The sequence below is a fragment of the Felis catus genome, chromosome B2 (assembly GCF_018350175.1).
Source record: "Felis catus isolate Fca126 chromosome B2, F.catus_Fca126_mat1.0, whole genome shotgun sequence".
NCBI classification, from domain to species: domain Eukaryota; kingdom Metazoa; phylum Chordata; class Mammalia; order Carnivora; family Felidae; genus Felis; species Felis catus.
In genome coordinates, this window is record NC_058372.1 from 33,433,647 (window position 1) to 33,454,049 (window position 20,403).

The 20,403-nt window shown below is 40.0% G+C and overlaps 1 protein-coding gene and 1 non-coding gene across 2 annotated transcripts in view; one reads left to right on the forward strand and one right to left on the reverse strand.

Annotated features, from left to right (window-relative positions):
• UHRF1BP1 (UHRF1 binding protein 1) overlaps positions 1-20,403 on the forward strand; it is a 73,383-nt gene that overhangs the window by 28,843 nt on the left and 24,137 nt on the right. The window contains exons 2-8 of the mRNA XM_011282259.3: positions 5,240-5,402; positions 5,504-5,542; positions 6,247-6,338; positions 15,225-15,414; positions 15,723-15,863; positions 16,289-16,459; positions 17,138-17,330. Coding sequence (XP_011280561.1) covers positions 5,240-5,402; positions 5,504-5,542; positions 6,247-6,338; positions 15,225-15,414; positions 15,723-15,863; positions 16,289-16,459; positions 17,138-17,330 — 989 coding nt within the window. The remainder of the gene's footprint in view (positions 1-5,239; positions 5,403-5,503; positions 5,543-6,246; positions 6,339-15,224; positions 15,415-15,722; positions 15,864-16,288; positions 16,460-17,137; positions 17,331-20,403) is intronic.
• LOC111560687 lies at positions 9,942-10,074 on the reverse strand. Its single transcript, XR_002742680.1, has one exon. It is a non-coding gene; the product is annotated as a small nucleolar RNA SNORA70 (small nucleolar RNA).

A 20,403-nucleotide genomic window follows, 5' to 3' on the forward strand; every position in this document is an offset into this window, starting at 1 on the left:
GATGACCAGTCCTCACTGAGATTAGTCTCTAGTCCTGGCTGCCTGATGTTCATACACTTGTAGTCATTTCCAAGATAAGTCCACCTGGTTACTATCAGGATAAAATGAGCACAGGGTTCTCTATAGAACTTCCCTGAAGAAGTCAGTGCTGTCATTTGCCAGATGACATGGCTACAAAGTTCATAGAACTCTGCTGATTACCACCTATACACCTGTTGTTTTCAATTGGTTGGTCTTGCCTTTACAAGCTTGATTTTGACTAGATTAATTGATAACTTTGTTCCATGTCCTCAGTTCTCTTGTGACCCAGTAGTACTGGAGGGACAAAGGATGAAAATCTATTCTTGGAGCCAGAGTGGGGACTCTGGAAAGGCTTTCTGAGGAACATTAATTCAGTTTTAACCTTGTTCAGATTTCAATTTGTAGACGCCTGGGTGGAAAGGATAGAAATAGGCATACTGGGAATGGAGGAGGATACATTGAGCTAGAAAGAGACCTGAGGGGTTGTCTCTTGAAGACAGCTTGAACCCTAGGATTATAATCCAGGCCTCCTGAATCTATTTTTTAAGATAATAATGTAATCCTTTTCTAAAGGCAGCAGTGGAATCCACAAATAATACTGATTACTTTTTATTGAGCACTTAACAAATGCCGGATATTTAGTGTATGTTAGTTAGCTCTGTTAATTCCACCAGTCCTGTGAAGTTGGTTGAACAGTTTGCCTAAAGTCACAGCATTAGTGAGAGAGCCAGATTTTGAGCCCAAGTCTAACCCTCAAGCTTGTGCTCTTAAACACCAAGCCATGATAAGAATAGAATTTAAAAACTTCTCTGTTCTGGAAGAATGGATTTATGCATCTCTTTTCTATCTTGAACCTCTCATTTTCCCTGCCTTCAATCACTTTAACTGATTAACTGTTAAACCATTCAAATTAAACCATTCTCAAAGTTTAGAGAACAGAAGAATCACCCTGAGTTTGTAAAATGCTGACTCCTTACTCCCCTCCCCATTGTGAATCAGCATATCTGGAGTGTGGCCCAATAATCTACATGTTAAAATAAACATACACCATGGTGATTCTACCCATGTGATCACAGGACCATAGTTTGAGACACAATTGCCCTAAATCCTGGCAAAGTTAGGGTGAAATGTAACACAAGTCTCATACTTTTTTATTCACGACTGGAAAAATGACATGTATTTTTTTACATGGAGCTGTAAATGGAGTTAGATTTTGCATAGAACACAATGTAGAAATTAGGTACAGGTTGCCTGTTCAGTGTAACCACTTTGAGAATGTCAACGTTAGCATGTGTGTAACTCATTGTTGACTGTGGTTGTTTCATTTTATTCAAAGTATGTTCCTCCTGTTTTTAGAGAGATTTTTATCATAAGGGAAATAGCTTATCTTAGTGACTCTCAGCCTGTTCTCTCCTGCATATTGAAGGGGTCCTGACTCCCATCTCTGATAGTGTCTCACACCTACTATGATTCTCAGTTGAGGCAGAGAGGTGGGGTCTTATCACAATCTGGGGAAAAGAGGACATGTACAGTTACAGTCTTTAAAACTAATTTTTTTTATGTTCAAAAATTCTTATCTTTAAGACTAATACTTCTGAAGGGTTACTCCAGTTTCTGAGCTGATGTGGCTTTCCTGAATACTTAAGAGTAGAAGAAGTGTTGCTAGGAAAAAATAATTGTAGTATCTTATTTAAATATAAAGGACTTGAAAAAGAAAGCCTGCCTGTACCTAGTGGTTACAAATAATGTTAAGTTCTGTTTCTGTGTTCTTTCTTTCCCACAGGGCTGTGTTTCCTCCAAGTCCCTAAGGGGCATGCACTGTATATCTTCCTTTAGTTTCAGTTGTTGTTATTCTTTTTTTTTTTTTTCAACGTTTTTTTATTTATTTTTGGGACAGAGAGAGACAGAGCATGAATGGGGGAGGGGCAGAGAGAGAGGGAGACACAGAATCGGAAGCAGGCTCCAGGCTCCGAGCCATCAGCCCAGAGCCTGATGCGGGGCTCGAACTCACGGACCGTGAGATCGTGACCTGGCTGAAGTCGGACGCTTAACCGACTGCGCCACCCAGGCGCCCCCAGTTGTTGTTATTCTTGTTTTATGTAGTGGAAGTGTTTAAGATGTTCTTTTTTTCTTTCACACCCCAGTCCTATTTCCTTATAGGTAGCCATTCCTTGAAGGAAAAGAGAAATTCTCTTTCCCTCTGTAGCAAGTTAGTTTTCAGATGATAGGAGCCATTGTAGAAAGCTTGTCTTTTGGGTTCAGAGACTAACATTCGTTCATACCCAGTAAATGTTGACTAAACATTTTTTGTGAATTAAAATCAGTAAAAGTATGTGTAAGGGTATAGAATTTTATTTTACCCTATTTAAAAGCTAATAATTAGCTTGTTGTAGTTTATGGATGCTGACAGAACACATGAGACTCCTAGATCAGAGATAGAGGACTTTATTACTCACAGCCCTGCAAGCAGCATAAGCAAATGTTTGCATTAGTTCCCCCTTATCCCCTCATGTCCCATGGGAGTGACACAAACGGACCCAGATGGATGCTTGCACATATTTTATAGGAATGGAACACTGAAGTAAGTGGTAAGCAAGCCTGCTCTTTGTCCTAGGGTGGGGCACATTACTTCATCCCTCAAAGCTGATCTTTGCAAACCCAATCCTGAGAAGTGGCCCGGGTAAGGAGTGGTCAGGATCATGTGTTTTTGGTATACTCAGCAAGATATGTAGGAGTGTGAGAGACCCATGGAGGAGTAGCGCTTCAAACAGTAAGTACATACAATAGGTAATTGATAGAAATCTTAGAAAGAATTACTATGAAATATTTGCCATACAAAAATATATAAAGAGTAATATAGCCATACGTTCACCTCCCATACAGTCACTTCCCAATGTGAGAAATACGTATTTATACAGAATGTGAGAAATAAGTATTTATATAGTTGCAGCTTCCTGTGGACCCCTCCCCTGTCCCACAGGTAAGCAGTTTCCTTGAATTTGTTATCATGCCATTGATTCCTATGAATCTCTAATTATCATATAGTACTTTTTTTTTTGCATGTTTATAAATTTCTAAAAATTTTTAACTATCATTTAAAAATTGTTAGAGTCTTTTTATATAGTACCATTTTAGGCACTGTAGAAAAAAAAATTGTGAAGATAAAACTCATGCACATCATGATGATATAGTCCAAGGAAAACCAAAAACACTAAAATACACCTTAGTAAAAGGAAAGGATGTATGTGAACAAATAAAAGTTGGTAAATAATATGTAACTCTGAAGTCAGTTATTAGCATCTAATATGTATAAGGGCCAAGTGTAGTTATGGATGGAGGGCAAGATACAATTTATTATTGAGGTGGAAAATAGTGACTCTGAGAGGCAGCAACAGTGAGAATTACAGGGATGAGATTCATCTAGACAGTTTGTCATACAGGAGAGAGGGATATGCTGTGAGGAACTGCCCTTAAATTGATCTAACCAAAAAGATGAGAAGGGAACTGGGAGTAGTTAGGCAGCAGGATAGTTAGCTGAGAGGTATGTGCGTATGTCAGGTAACCATTTGATTAGGAGGGATGGCTAAGACTAAGCCTCTGACCTCACAAGGCTTCACATCTAATTACACAGGGGTGGTTACATATGGGAGAATTAGAGAACATCCTAAGACCCTCCATGATTATGACTTAAATGTGTGTAACAGATTCTAGAGATGCAGAAAAAAAAAGTTTAATGTGAGTTGCAGCAGTTGGGGAAGGAAAGCCTCAGTGATAAGTCTTGCATTGGGCCTGGCATGGCAGACTGTGATAATGATGCTCCAGGAAAGGGGTGGCAAGAACACGTGAGCAGACTGGGGACAGTGAGCATGGAATCATGAGAAGACTGGCCTGTGTGAATTATGTCCAGGCCACTTGACCTGTAGAGTTTCCTATGGTCTGTATTTTGCTGATTGCACACTTATGGTGCAGTTCAGCGTTTTTTCTCTGTCCTCTGTATTTCCTGCAAATTTGCAACTGGACCTAGTAGCATGATGAGATTTAGGTTCATTTACTTTGGCAGGACTATAGGTGAGGGGGTTGTTCTTTTGTCACATGAGTAAAGGGATGTGTAAGGGTCTGGGGTTTCATTTGACTATACTTAACAAGCCAACAATTAGCCTATTACCATTTCACATTTTTTTTTTAATTTACCATTTTTTAAAAAGAAGTTTATTTTTGAGAGGGGGGTGGGGAAGGAGGGGCAGAGAGAGAGAATCCCAAGCAGGCTTTGTGCTGTCACCGCAAAGCCTGACCTGTAGCATGATCCCACCAACCACAACCTGAGCCAAAATCAAGAGTTGGACGCTTAACCGACTGAGCCACCCAGGTGCCCCCGTCTCACATTCTAACTTCATAGAGCTCCCTCGTCTGTTTCAAGTAGTGTTAGAAATATAATTTGCTTTCTGAGATATCCTGGTCTGTCTACTCTCCACCTAGCCCCCCCCCCCACTTTTGTTTGTACAATCTCTTTTCTTCATTTGTTTTCCCTATCTTGCTCAGTTTGGATTCCTCTCCCAACAGTTTCTTTTCAACATGGGTGCTGTGTCCTAAGAAGGAACCTTGATTAGTTTCCTGAGTTTATAGGGCTAGCCTGCTCCAGGTCCTTTGGACCTCACTGGGGACCCCTTGCAGTTGACTACACCCCACTAGTTTCAACTGCTATGATCAAATTGGCCCACGTTGCTTTTCATTTAAAACTTGGTTATCTTGTAGTTCTTCTGTTCTTTGGTTTGTCAGATGCCTTATTGCTTTCATGTTGATTTTCACAGCTGCTTATAGCACATATGTCTTGTGGCTATTGATGCTTTTTCCCTCTTGCTTTATGTCGGGGTTTATGAGGCTGCTTTGTCTTCTAGTTTTGTTATAAGTGTTATCCGTGGGCTTCTGGTGTTGCTATCTAGTTGCTCTGTTTTTATGTGGGGATTCAGAAATATCAAAAGTCTATATTGCCACTGTTATAGCCATTTCTCCAGAATCACTTGAGTAAAAAGGTGATACAATCGTGAGTAGAATGATAGGTCTCACCTAACATCTTACTTGGCACAGAGACAGTGTGGTCATTAGTCAACATTTGTTCTGTAACTTTCTCTTTTCTCCAAACTAAAAAACGTTATTGGCTATAATGCCCATTTAGTGGATTTCCATAGAAATAATATGTTCTTATTTTTACTCTTTTCAGGTTCACCAAGAATCTTTCCCCAGACAAAATCAATTTGAGCACTCTGAAAGGGGAGGGTCAGCTGACGAACCTGGAGCTAGATGAAGAGGTTCTACAGAATGTGCTGGAGCTGCCCACCTGGTTAGCCATCACTCGGGTCTACTGCAACAGGGCCTCCATCCGGGTGAGAATGGGGGTCAGAGTGCTGTTGCTGTCCTTGGCCAACAGGCATGCTTTATTGAGGGACAGCTCCCACAGCCCTGAGTCTTTGCTTTCTTCTTTCAGATCCAGTGGACAAAGTTGAAGACACATCCCATATGCTTGGTAATGGCTTTTCTTGATTGCAAGTAATCACATGGGGATGACTGGGGTCAGGTTTTAAAAGATCTAAGAGAAGATGGGGAGGAGTCCTGATAGGCTATCTTTTTTGGGAGTGATGATTGCTCTTCTGGCTTGTCAGCTTCTCTCTCAGACAGAGTGACTACTGTCTGGGCTTATTCTGGTATTGCTATGAGGTATAATGTTAGCATTGAGACACAAGACCCAGGAGTCCTGAGTTGCTTGTTTTGCTTTTTGTTTTTTATAACAAATTTGCTACCCAGGTTCTACTTTTACATTTCCTTTGGAATCCTGACAGAGGAAAAATGAGAAATGTAGTTGATGTTGACTATCGGGTGATTATCAACTGAAAGCCCTTCATCAGTGAAAGCCCTGATCCATGCGTGCCGTTACTCAAAGAGTGGAATCTCCAGGAATAGTAATCTCTGTAACTTGGATTTATGTTTTAGTTTTCTGCTATGAGCTAATCCCATACTTGTCATGGAGTTCTGCTGCTAATGGACATGGAAGAGGGAAGATGAGGCCTGTCTTTGCATTTCAGTTTGTTCATTCATTCGACAGACATTTAATGTGTGCCCACTGTGGGCACAGCACTCAACTAGGCATTAGAGTATAGAGATGGGTAATCCGCAGCGTGTGCTGTGTGGGGTTTTGTGCAGATGCTTAGCTCTTCGTGGCTTTTATTTCAGTGTCTGGATAAGGTAGAGGTGGAGATGAAGACATGTGAGGAGCCTCGGCCCCCCAATGGACAGTCTCCCATTGCCCTCGCTTCAGGACAGAGGTTAGTTGCTAATGGCCCCATTATTTCCAATATATTAACTGCTCCATATCAACTTTTACTAAAAAACAAAAGCTTTTGGGGTGCCTGGATAGCTCAGTTGGTTGAGTGTCTGACTCTTGGTTTTGGCTCAAGTCATGATCTCACGGTTAGTGAATTCAAGCCCCCCGTTGGTCTCTGCGCTGATAGCAGAGACTCTCCCCACCCCCTTTTTTTCTCCCCCTCTCTCTGCCCCTCCCCTGCTTTCTCGCTCTCTCCCCAAAACAAATAAATAAACATTTAAAAAACAACCTTTTTGGGGCACCTGAGTGGTTCAGTTGGTTGAGCATCTGACTTCGGCTCAGGTCATTGATCTCACAGTTTGTGAGTTTGAGCCCCACATTGGGCTTGCTTCTGTCAACCTGTCAGCACAGAGCCCACTTTGGATCCCCTGTCCCCCTCTCTCTTCTCCTTCCCCACTTGAACTCTTCCAAAAAATAAATAAAGTCATTGCTGTACCTAAGGTCATCGAGGTTTTCTCTTATGCTGTCTTCCAGGAATTTTATATCAGTTTGTTTAAAATTTTTAAATTGTTTTTAAATTTATTTTTTAATTATATAAAATAAAAAGTTAAAGTACCAAAGTTAAAACCATAAAACAAGATATGTTATATGTATGTATGTTTATGTTGTCCCCTTTCTTACATAAAATACTGCATACCATAAACACTTTCCACATTATTTTTTCTTTTAAAAACATATCCTGGAGATCAGTCTATAGAATTATATAGAGCAACGTTCCTTATTCCTTTTTTTTTTTTTTTTTTTTTTTAAGTAGGCTTTATGTCCAGTGTGGGGCTTGAATTCATGACCCGAGATCAAGAGTTGCATGTTCTGCCATCTGAGCCAGCCAGGCACCCCCCGCCCCCCCCATTTGTTTTTGAATCTACAGAATACTCAAAATATTTTCAGGAGGCATCATAGTTTCTATAGCCTGTTCTCTATTGATAGATATTTGAATTATTTCTAGTTTTCTTGCTGTTACAAATAGTGCAGCAATAAATGACCTTGTTCATGAGTCACTTAGTATTTTTCCAGCATATTTTAACTCTATTTTTTTTAATTTATTTATTTATTTTGAGAGAGAGAGAGAGAGCGCGAGCCGGGGAGGGGCAGAGAGACAGAGGAAGAAAGAATTGCAGGCAAGCGCCATGCTGGCAGTGTGGAGCCCAATGCGGGGCTCAAACCCACAAACCATGAGATCATGACCTGAGCCTAAACCAAGAGCCGGAAGCTTAACTGACTGAGCCACCCAGGTGCCCCTTCCAACATATTTTAAAAACCATTTTATCGAAATATAATTCACATACCATAGAATTCATCCATTTGTAGTGTATAGTTCAATTGTTTTTAGAATTTACACCAGGTTGTACAACTATAACCACAATCAATTTTAGAACATTTTAATCACCCAAACAAACCCCATACTACCTATTAGCAGTCACTCCTCATTGTCCCTTGCCTTGGTCCTAGGTGACCATTAATCTACTTTCTGTATCTATTCTGATCATCATTCTGATCATCCTATAAATGGAATCATTTACTCTGTAGTCTCTTATAGCTGGCTTCTTTCACTAAGCATAATATTTTCAAGGTTTAGATGTATTTTAGCACTATCACTACTTTGTTCCTTCTTGTGGGCAAATAATATTTTATTGTATGGATAGATATACCACATTTTATTTATTCATTCATCAGTTGAGGGACATTTGGGGTGTTTCTCCCTTTTTTGCCAGCATATTTTGGGATAGATTCCTAGAAGTGGGACTCGTGGGTTAAAGGGAAAATGTATGTATAATTTTAATAGTAATTGCTGAATTACCTTCTATAAAGATATAATTTTATGTTCCCATCAGCATTGTGTACTAGTTCTTGTTTTTCCAGAGACTTGTCAATAGAGAATATTGTCAGGCTTTAGGATTTTTGCCTAATCTAATAGATGACACATGGTGTTTCAGTGTAGTTTTTTGGTAAATTATATTGAAGTGTACCATATTGAAGAACACAAATCATGTGTATATAATAGTTGAGTGATTCTTTACAAAGTTAACACATCAAGAAACAGACTACTAACTTCCAGAATCCTAGAAGTCTCCTGTGGCCTTTCTAGTTATATCCACCCCAAGGATCACTTTCATTGTGATTTGTAACACCATACATTAGTTTCCCTAGTTTTAAAGTTATGTAAATATAACCGTATAGTATGTCATCATTTGTGTCTAGCTTCTTCAGCTCAACATGGTGTTTGTGAGAGCCATCCATATCATTACACATATTTGTAGTTCATCCATCCTCATTACTTACGTTATTCCAATACATGCCACAGTCTGTCCAGTGCTGTTGTAAATGGACATTTGGTTTGTTTGTAGTTTCTGGCTATTAAGTGTACGGTTGTCATGTGGAACTATCTCCATCATGACTGTGGTGGTCTGTATGCATTTGTGAAAACCCTAGAGCTGGGCACCACAAAGAATGAATTTTTCTGCATGAAGATTAAACATATGTAAGAAAAAAGCATAGTGCTCCTGTGAGTATTCTGGTACATATCTCTTGGTGGACGCATTTCTGTTTTATATATGTCCAGCAGTAGAGCCGCAGGGTCATAGGTTGTGCGTGTGTGTGTTCTGCTTTAGTAGATACTGCTAGACAGTTTTCCAAAGTGCTTGTACCACTTTTCCTACTAGCAGTGCATAAGAGTTCCAGTTGCTAGCACTTAGTATTTTTTATCTTTTAATTTTAGCCATCTGATAGGTGTGTAATTGTATCACATTATGATTTTAATTTGCATTTTCTTGATGGTTGTTTTGTTGGAATTTTGAATGTCTTGATTAATAAAATATTGATACAAGTATTTTTCCTAGTTATCTCTTAGGTTCTTTGTCTTTTTCTTATTAATTTGTAGAAGTTCTTTATCCTAAAAACAAGTCCTTGGTTACATACATGTATTACAAATATCTTCTACTCTGTGGGTTCACGATGACTCTTTTTTTAGTCTTCTCTTTTTTTTTTTATTGAGGCATAACTGACATAATATTATATTAGTTTTAGGTGTACAACAAAATGATTTGATACTTGTATATATTGCAAAATGATCACAATAAGTCTAGTTAACATTTGTCACCATACTTTACTGCTGTCACTTTATTTTTAGACAGGAAGCAGGATTTATTGGTGGGCATGAATGGGAAGGGCAGTGCTGAGGTTCTCATGAGTGCAGAGCCCACCCTTTGTCCAAGGGGCCATGATTAGGGATGTATTTGACCCCAGAGCCATCTGGGATGTGTCGCTTTTCAGCCACCATGTCTTCAAATTCATCCACATTAAACTTAGTAAAGCCCCACTTGTTGGAAATGTGGACCTTCTGGCGGCCAGGGAACTTGAACTTGGCCCTGCGTAGGGCTTCAGTCACATGTTCCTTGTTCTGCAACGTGGTACGGACGGATATGATGACTTGGCCAATGTGGACCCTGGCCACTGTGCCCTGGGGCTTTCCAAAGGCACCCTGCATACCTGTCTGGAGCCTAGATTGGAGAAAGCATGAGGCCAAACCTCAATGTCCACCAGAAAAAACTATCTCCAATGTCCCTTAGGGCAACCCGTACAATCAACAGGCTGCATACACTACCGAGGAGGCTGCTGTTTGCAGCCATTACACACTGGGCCCCATGGGGAAAGAGTATAGTCGGCTTAATTGGCTGCAGATACTGCTGTCCCTTTTATGTTGCTTTATTATAATTATTGTAAATTGCCTTCTCTGCATTTCATGTCTTTATAACAGTTTTTTAAATTGTGGTAAGAAACACATAATATAAAATTTACTATCTTAAACCATTAAAATTTTTTTTTAATGTTTATTTTTGAGAGAGAGAGAAAGAATGTTACCAGGGGAGGGGCAGAGAGAGTGGGAGACACAGAATCCAAAGTAGGCTCTAGGCTCTGAGCTGTCAGCACAGAGTCTAATGTGGGGCTCAAACTCACTAACTGTGAGATCATGACCTGAGCCAGTCGGATGCTTAACCGACTGAGCCATCCACGTGCTCCTTAACCATTTTTATTTATTTATTTTGAGAGAGGGAGAGAGGTAGAGAAGATGAACAGGGGAGGGGCAGAGAGAGAGAGAGAGAGAGAGAGAGAGAGAGAGAGAGAGAGAATCGCAGGTAGGCTCCATGCTGCCAGCACAGAGCCTGATGTAGGACTCGATTTCATGAACCACGAGATCATGACCTGAGCTCAAGTCAAGAGTCGGACGCTTAACCGACTGAGGCACCCAGGCGCCACACCATCTTAACCATTTTTAAGTGTACAGTTCAGTACTGTTAACTATATTTGCATCCTACAACAAATCTCTATAACTTTTTCATCTTGCAGAACTGGAACTCCGTATCCATTTGTATTGGTTTGCTATGACTGCCATAACATAATACCACAGACTGGGTGCCTAAATAGTTGAAATTTATTTTCTCACAATTCTGGAGGTTTTAAGTCCATTATCAAGGTATCAGCAGGTCCTGAGGCCTCTCTCCTTGGCTTGCAGACTCCTGACTTGTCACCGTTTCCTCACATGGCCTTTACTCTGTACCTGCTCATCCCTGATCTCTTTCTTTTTTCCTTTTTAATTGAAGTATAGTTGATATACAATGTTATATTGGTTTCAGGTATACAACATAGTGATTTGACAGTTCTGTACATTATATAGTGCTCACCATGATAAATGTAGTTACCATTTGACCATACATTTGACCATAATATTATTACAATGTTATTGACTATATTCCCTATGCTGTATTTTTCATCCTAGTGACTATTTTATTACTTGAGGTATGTACCTCTTAATCCCCTCACCTGTTTGCCCACTCCTCCAACCCCTCCTTCTGGCTACCACCAGTTTGTTCTCTGTATTTATGAGTCTGTTTTGTTTGTTCTTTTGTTTGTTTTTTAGATTCCACATAGTAAGTGAAGTCATGATATTTTTCTTTGTCTGACTTGTTTTCTTTGACTTGTTTTACTTAGCATAATACCTTCTAGGTTCATTCATGTTGTCATAGATGGCAAGATTTAATTCTTTTTCATGGCTAAGTAATATTTCACTGTGTGTGCATATATACATATGTATGTATATATATACATATATATTATATGTCACATGTTCTTCATTTACCTATTGATGGACAATTGGGTTGCTTCTGTATCTTGGCTATTGTAAATAATGCTGAAATAAACATAGGGGTACAGATATTTTCTTGAATTAATGTTTTAATTTTCCTCAGGTAAATATCCAGAAGTAGAATTACTAGATTGTATGATACTCCTATTTCTATTTTTATTTTTTCCTTTTCAAATTTTTATTTAAATTCTAGTTAGTTAATATTCTAGCACAACATTGGATTCAGAAGTAGAATTCAGTAATTCATCACTTACATACAACACCCAGTGCTCATCATAACAAGTGCCCTCCTTAATACCCATCGCCCATCTGGCCCATCCCCCACCCACCTCCCTCCATCAACCCTCAGTTTGTTCTCTATCCTTAAGAGTCTCTTATAGGGCACCTGGGTGGCTCAGTTGGTTAAGTGTCCGACTTCGGCTCAAGTCATGATCTCACGGCTCGTGAGTTTGAGCATTGCATCAGCGTGAGTTCAAGCCCCGCATCAGCATCAGACTCTATGCTGACAGTGCGGAGCCTGAATCCTGCTTCAGATTCTGCCTCCCTCTCTCTCTCTTCCCCTCCCTCACTCATGCTCTGTCTCTCTCTCAAAAAAAAAAAAAAAAAAAGAGTCTCTTATAGTTTGTTTCCCTCTCTCTTCTTTCCCTCTCCCATATTTTCATATGTTTTGTTTTTTAAATTCCACATATGAATGAAATCATACAGTATTTGTCTTTCTCTGATTATTTCACTTAGCATAATACATTATAGCTCCATCCATGTTGTTGCAAATGGTAAGATTTCACTCTTTTTGATGGCTAATATTCCTGTGTGTGTGTGTGTGTGTGTGTGTGTGTGTGTGTGTGTACATACCGCATATATACACACATACATACATACCACATCTTCCTTATCCATTCATCAGTCAGTGGACATTTGGTCTCTCACCATAGTTTGGCTATTGTTGATAATGCTGCTATAAACATCGGGGTGCATGTACTCCTTCAAATCTGAATTTTTGTGTCTTTTAGGTAAATACCTGGTAGTGCAATTGCTGTGTCATAGGGTTGTTCTATTTTTAACTTTTTGAGGAACCTCTATACTCTTTTCCGGAGTAGCTGCACCAGTTTGCATTCCCACCAACAGTGCAAGAGGGTTCTCCTTTCCCTGCACGCTCACCAACACGTGTTGTTTCTTGTGTTAATTTTAGCCATTCTGACAGGTGTGAGGTGATATCTCATCATGGTTTTGATTTGTATTTCCCCAATGATGAGTGATGTTGAGTATCTTTCCGTGTGTCTGTTAGCCATCTGGATGTCTTCTTTGGAAAAATATCTATTCATGTCTTCTGCCTATTTCTTGATTAGGTTATTTGGGTTTGATAAGTTCTTTATAGATTTTGGATACTAACCCTTTATCTGATATGTAGTTTGCAAATATCTTCTCCCATTCTGTTGGTTGCCTTTTAGTTTTGCTGATTGTTTCTTTCACTGTGCAGAAGATTTTTATTTTGATGAGATCCCAGTAGTTCATTTTTGCTTTGGTTTCCCTTGCCTCCGGAGATGTGTTGACTAAGAAGTTGCTGCGGGCAAGATCAAAGAGGTTTTTGCCTGCTTTCTCCTTGAGGATTTTGATGGCTTCCTGTCTTACATTGAGGTCTTTCATCCATTTTGAGTTTATTTTGTGTATGGTGTAACAAAGTGGTCCAGGTTCATTCTTCTGCATGTTGCTGTCCAGTTTTCTCAGCACCACTTGCTGAAGAGACTGTCTTTATTCCATTGGATATTCTTTCCTGCTTTGTCAAAGATTAGTTGCCATACGTTTGTGCATCCATTTCTGGGTTCTCTTTTCTGTTCCATTGGTCTGAGTGTCTGTTCTTGTGCCAGTACCATACTGTCTTGATGATTACAGCTTTGTAGTATAGCTTGAAGTCCGGGATTGTGATGCCTCCTGCTTTGGTTTTCTTTTTTCAAGATTGCTTTGGCTATTCAGGGTCTTTTCTGTTTCCATACAAATTTTAGTATTGTTTGTTCTAGCTCTGTGAAGAATGCTGGAGGTATTTCGATAGGGATTGCATTAAATATGTAGAGTGCTTTGGGTAGTATCAACATTTTAACAATATTTTGTTCCTCCTATCCAGGAGCATGGAATCTTTTTCCATTTTTTGTGTGTCTTCTTCAATTTCTTTCATAAGCTTTCTATAGTTTTCAGTGTATAGATTTTTCACCTCTTTGGTTAAATTTATTCCTAGGTATTTTATGGTTTTTGATGCAATTGTAAATGGGATCGATTCCTTGATTTCTCTTTCTGTTGCTTCACTGTTGGTGAATAGGAATGCAGCCAATTTCTGTGTGTTGATTTTATATCCTGCAACTTTGCTGGATTCATGAATCAGTTCTAGCAGTTTTTTGGTGGACTCTTTTGGGTTTTCCATATAGAGTATCATGTCATCTGCAAAGAGTGAAAGTTTGACCTCCTCCTGGCCAAATTGGATGCCTTTTATTTCTTTGTGTTGTCTGACTGCAGAAGCTAAGATTTCCAATACTATGTTGAATAACAGTGGTAAGAGTAGACATCCCTGTCTTGTCCCTGACCTTAGGGGGAAAGCTCTCAGTTTTTCCCCATTGAGGATGATAAAATTACTTATAATGTTTAATGTTTAATATCATTTGCACTTATTTCTCTGTGAAATGTCCATACTCTGACCCATTTTTATTGGCCTGTCAGCCTTTTTCTTTTCAGTTTCTTGAAGCCCCTTATATATTAGAGATGTTAGCCCTTTGTGATATAAATTGAAAACAAATATTTTTCAAGTTTCTAGGCCTTCCTTTTATCTCTTGTAATGAAAACTGATTTCATTTACATGTCAAGAGAGTGTGTGTTTTCTACATCCAGAAGGACTGTAAGATTGCCTTCATCCCTCTCTTTGCCATTTCACTGTGGAAGTACATCTAGCTGTGCTCTTTGGATTATATTTGGCAGGGTAGAGTTGGGATTGCTGTTGACCTCTTGTTCATATGATTGTACTTCTTCCCATTTCCACTACCTTTGCAGAGTCTGCTGGGCCTTTGAATATTTTATAGAAACCTAGTGTTTTCTTTCCATAGTTATACCTCCCCTCACACACAGCATTCAAATTCATGTAGTTTGTAGGCTATAAAAATATTTTCACATTTATTCTTTCTAACAGAATGGAGTTTATTTCCAGGTCCACTCTTTTTCTTTTATTTCACTCCTCAAAAAATCTCATTAAAAAAGTACTGCATCATATAAAAGTTTCAAAATTTAAAAGCTGTAAGTATAGGGGCACCTGGGCGGCTCAGTCGGTTAAGTGTCCAACTCTTGGTTTCAGCTCAGGTCATGATCTCACAGTTTCGTGAGTTCAAGCCCTGAGCCGGGCTCTGCACTGACAGTACACAGCCTGCTTGGGATTCTCTCTTTCCCTCTCTTTCTGCCCCTCTCCCCACTCACACTGTCTCTGCCTCTCTCAAATTTATATATATATGTATGTATGTATATATATATATATATATATATATATATATATATATATATATATATATGAAAAGAGAAATAAAGAAAGAAACCATCCACAGTTCTAGCACCCAAAGAGAGACACTGTTAATAATCTTGTCTGATGTCTTCCAGCACAGAGTGTGCACAGACTCTCACATGATTCTGAACATTGGTCTGCCTCATTTGTTGTAGTGAGTATGGCTTTGCCGAGAAGGTGGTGGAGGGAATGTTCATCATCGTCAATTCCATCACCATCAAGATTCACTCCAAGGCCTTCCACGCTTCTTTTGAATTGTGGCAGCTCCAGGGCTACAGTGTCAACCCCAACTGGCAGCAGAGTGACCTCCGGCTCACCCGCATCACTGACCCCCGCCGAGGAGAGGTGACAACCCTAGTATTGCAAGAGAAGAGAATGGGGAGATCCAGAATAGGACTTCTTTTTAAAGGATACTGTTCCTGCTTTGGGGATTTCCTCAGATATTGCCCTTATTCCTGTGAACCCAAGAAGCCCTTCTGTCCAGTGTTACTGCTGCATCCTTTCCTCACTTAGGGATCTCTGCATTCTATTGTTGGGATCCCAACCGAGAATGGTGGGGGTTTCTGCTTTGCCAGTCTTTTCCCCCTTGGACTTCCTGCCTCTTGGTTAATTTCATCCACAGAATTAAGGGAGTTTACCCTCTCTCCTTCCAGGTTTTAACATTTAAGGAAATAACTTGGCAAACACTTCGAATTGAGGCAGATGCTACCGACAATGGTGATCAGGATCCAGTCACCACTCCATTGAGGCTTATTACCAACCAAGGCAGGATCCAAATAGCCCTCAAAAGAAGAGTGAGTATATTTTCTGCCCTCATGAAAACTTCCATCTTTTATTCTCCTACACATCCTGGGAGTTGGTATTCTCTCTTGGAATGTTACTGGCTCTAGGAATGACAATTGAAAAGGCCTGTAATTTAGTGTTGCACAAAACATTTCTGTGAACATTTCCACCTCCTTGTCATCTGTATTTTGGAAACCACAGTTTTTATCCATATACAGGGACATGGACCTAGGCACCTAGCAGTTCACTTTTCCTGCTTCTTGTTAATTGCAGAAAACATCAGTAGCTTTGTAAGAAATGGACTCTCCACAGTGGTTGTTGCTTTCCTTTCATGTTCTGGGGATTAAAAGCCATTTCTGAAATTAACTGGGCAAGAGTCACTTTGAGTTGGAATAATACAAGATGTTGAACTTCATGTTCTGTGTGGCTCCTTCAGACCAAAGATTGCAATGTGGTAGCCTCCAAGCTGATGTTCCTGTTGGATGATCTGCTCTGGGTGCTGACTGACTCACAGCTCAAGGCTATGATGAAGTATGCGGAGTCGCTGAGTGAGGCCATGGAGAAGTCAGCCCAGCAGAGGAAGAGCCTGGCCCCTGAACCTGTACAGGTTAGAGGCGTGGGGCTAGGGAGATGGTAGGCCAGACCTAATTCATATCAACATAGGTAGAGTCTAGACTTTATTAGGCTTATTTGGAGCATTTTTCATTTACTTCTAGATGTGCATAGGTTTTGTTTGTGTGTCTGATTTATTTATTTATTCTGTTCATTGGGTGCCTCCAGTGTGTTAGCTTATTACATAGTGCTGGCCACTGGAAAGGGAGAGTATAATACACTTCTTGTTTTTGTCCTTGGAGCTTTCACTGTCTTAAAATACTTACTGTCAACAAGCTGTTACAACATGATGTGTATAAAGGTAGACACTGTGCCATGAGAGCACAAAGAAGAGGCATCTAACTACACAGACTGAAGGGGTTCATTTAAGAAAGACTTCCTGTAGGAGGTGTTTTGGCATCAGTGAGCTAAGTCCTGGGGGGGTCAAAGCTTGGGGGGCAATTCAAACTCAGAACAGAGCTCTGACAATTACTACACTAATTATAATTAGGCTTTTTGCAGTTTGGGTTATTTAGGTGGGACAGACCTACGTGAGCTACCAGGTGAACACTTATGAAAGGGAAGAGTCATCTTGCTAAAATGTGGTTTTCTTCAGACTGAAATAAAGCTTAAGAAAGCCTGTGAGGAGCCTGCCTGAGTTTGGACTTCTTGTTTTTCTCTCTGTCACATATAGATCACTCCACCTGCTCCCAGTGCCCAGCAGTCCTGGGCCCAGGCGTTTGGTGCCAGCCAAGGCAGCAGCAACAGCAGCAGCAGCCGCCTCAGCCAGTACTTTGAGAAATTTGATGTGAAAGAGTCCTCCTACCATCTGCTCATCTCCCGCCTGGACCTGCACATTTGTGACGATAGCCAGTCTCGGGAGCCAGGTACCCTGTTTGGCCTGAGCCTGGGCTGGGTAATCCATCACTGCCTTCAACTCTGGACAAAGCTTTGGGATGGAAGGCTCTTTTCAAGATGCCATGGAGTACTTTGGTTGGCTTCCCTTAATCAGGGCATTCCTTGAGCCTCAGCCTCTGTGGCATCTCTGTTTTTGTTGGTGTGAGGTAGTACTCTTTAGCCTTAAGGCAGCAGGACCACCTGCAATACTTAATAAAATACAGGTGCCATGCTATTCCTAGACCTCCCTAAGTCAGAATCTTCAAGGGTAGAACTCAAGCATTGTATACTTTCTTTTCTCCCCAGTGTACCTTGGCCAATGCTGACCACTGATAGAAGCTATTAGGAAAGAAAATTCAAGTATAGGAAACCCCAGAATTTTCAGATTTTTGAGTCAATTTAAATAATTTTTATGTGTAAATGCCCTCTTCCCAAGCAGAGAGGTTATGTTGTATTCTTGTCATGCTTTTACATTCATTAAGGCCATTGGTATTACATACACATATATGTTTTATTCAAAATGAAAAAGGAATTGACTCATTTTGTCTTCATGAGTCTTGGGGAAATCACTTAGCCTCTTGCTTAACCTCTTTGAGTTTCATCATTTGTGAACTTGAGTTAAATCATATCTTATTCGTTTGCCTCATTGGTTGTTGTCAGGCTCAAATGAAATAATATACTGAATTGGAAGACCTTAATTATAGGCACATGCTCAGTATTATTATTCCTTTGCTGTCTCTTCCTTTAATACTCTGTCTGTATTTCCTTTATACTCCCCTTTGCACCAGCTCTTAGCTTTAGATGCTCTCATATGGTAGATTTTTCTTGTGCTGCTGTATCCTTTCTGAAGGTTAATGTCTGCCTCTTTAATGACCCCTAGACTCAGTTTCCTTGGGGGAACTTACCTTTTCTTCCTGGGGCACCAAGCAGCATTATCTTTCTTGCTTTGCTGTTCTGTGGTGTTGAAGTGACTTCAGTCCCTGTCTACTCCCACTCTGAGAGAGCTGAGAGGAGCAGTGACAACATAAAGATTGCTTTTGCGACCACAAGAAATAAATTGCTCACTGGTTAGCCACCCACTTATTTTGGAAGTTCTTTGCTAAAACGATTATTGTTTTGTTTGGTTGTTTCTTCCAAGTGTTACTATAAAAGCTTTGGGTTTTTTCCTCTTGTTTTGTCTTGGATCTTTTCATAGGTCTTTATTAAGAGTGTATTATTGAGAATTTGACCCTTTTGCTTGATGAGGAGTATTTAGCACTGTCGTCTTCATGGGACAAGGTCCCATAACCCACACTAAAATGTAAATGACTACCCTCCCTTGCAGTCCCTATTTGTTTGTTTGTTTATTTATTTATTTATTTAGCTAGCTAGCTAGCTAGCTAGCTAAATTAATATATTTGCTGGAATTTAAGAACTTTTTGTATGAGATAGTTTTAGATAGGGAGAAAACTTCCAACCTGCCATACCTAGGTGTGATGTATGACTCTGTAAAGGAATAAGGAACAGTTCTTGTGAATTTGACTCTTCTCCTGGGATCTGGGGAGAAAAGGGAAGGGAAAACTAGGTGGCACAGAAAGCATTCTAAAGTTTTCTGGAATTGTTCTGTCTAATATGCAGCCACATATGACTACTGTTGGCTGATCCAAATTGAGATTGGTTGCAAGTGTAATTTCCACATGGGATTTTGAAGATGTAGTAGAATAAAAGAGTATAGAATACCTTGATAATTATTTTCATATTGGTTATATGTTGAGATGATAATATATTGATTATATTGGTTTAAGTTATATGTATTGTTAAAATTAAAAAAATTTTTTTTTTAACGTTTATTTATTTTTGAGACAGAGAGAGACACAGCATGAACGGGGGAGGGGCAGAGAGAGAGGGAGACACAGAATCGGAAACAGGCTCCAGGCTCTGAGCCATCAGCCCAGAGCCCGATGCAGGACTCGAACTCGCGGTCCGCGAGATCGTGACCTGGCTGAAGTCGGACGCCTAACCGACTGCGCCACCCAGGCGCCCCTGTATTGTTAAAATTAATTTCACCTTTTTAAAAAACTGTTTTCCATGTGGCTACTAGAAAATTTAAAATTATTTTTATGGCTTATGTTATATTTCTGCTGGATAGCATTGTTTTCAAACTCTCTAGTATGGTAGTCAATAGCCACGTGTATCTGTTAAAATTAAAATAAAATAAAATGAAAAAATCAGCCCCTAATTTGCACCACCCACATTTTAAGTACTCAGTGTAATCTATAGACCATAGAAGATATTCATCATCACAGAAAATTCTTTTGGACAGTGCTGCTCTAGAGGCTCCTTGCTACATCTACCTTCTTTTCTCATTAAGGGACATGATAGCCTGGGATGTTGGGCCCTTGAGTAACATACTTACCTATTCCGTGGCATTAGAGGTGAAATTATTGGAAACTGGGTGGGTCCTTGGGGACACCTTGGCTTGAGGTGGGGCATCACTATCTCTTAAAATTCAGAAAAGCAGGGCACCTGAGTGGCTCAGTTGTTTGAGAGTCCAACTTCAGCCCAGGTCATGATCTCACAGTTCATGGGTTTGAGCCCCACATCAGGCTCTGTGCTGACAGCTCAGAGCCTGAAGCCTGCTTCAGATTCTGTGTCTCCCTCTCTCTCTGCCCCTCCCCCACTCCACTCTGTCTCTCTCTCTCTCTCTCAAAATAAATAAACATTAAAAAAAATTCAGAGAAGAGATTAGTGGTTGATGGAGAAAAGAGTGTCACCACTTTTTATTTTATTTTATTTTATTTTATTTTATTTTATTTTATTTTATTTTATTTTTATTTTGGGGAGAGCACAAGCAGGGGAGGGGTAGAGAGAGGGGAACAGAGGATCTGAAGTGGGCTCTGCGCTGACAGGCTGGCAGCAGTGAGCCCAGTGTGGGGCTTGAACTCATGAGCCATGAGATTATGACCTGAGCTGAAATAGGAAGCTCAGTTGACTGAGCCACCCAGGCACTCCTTACTTGCTTCTTTTTAACTCTTTTTCGTCTGGATGAGGCCTGTGAACCAAAAACTTTCTTTCTTTATCTCT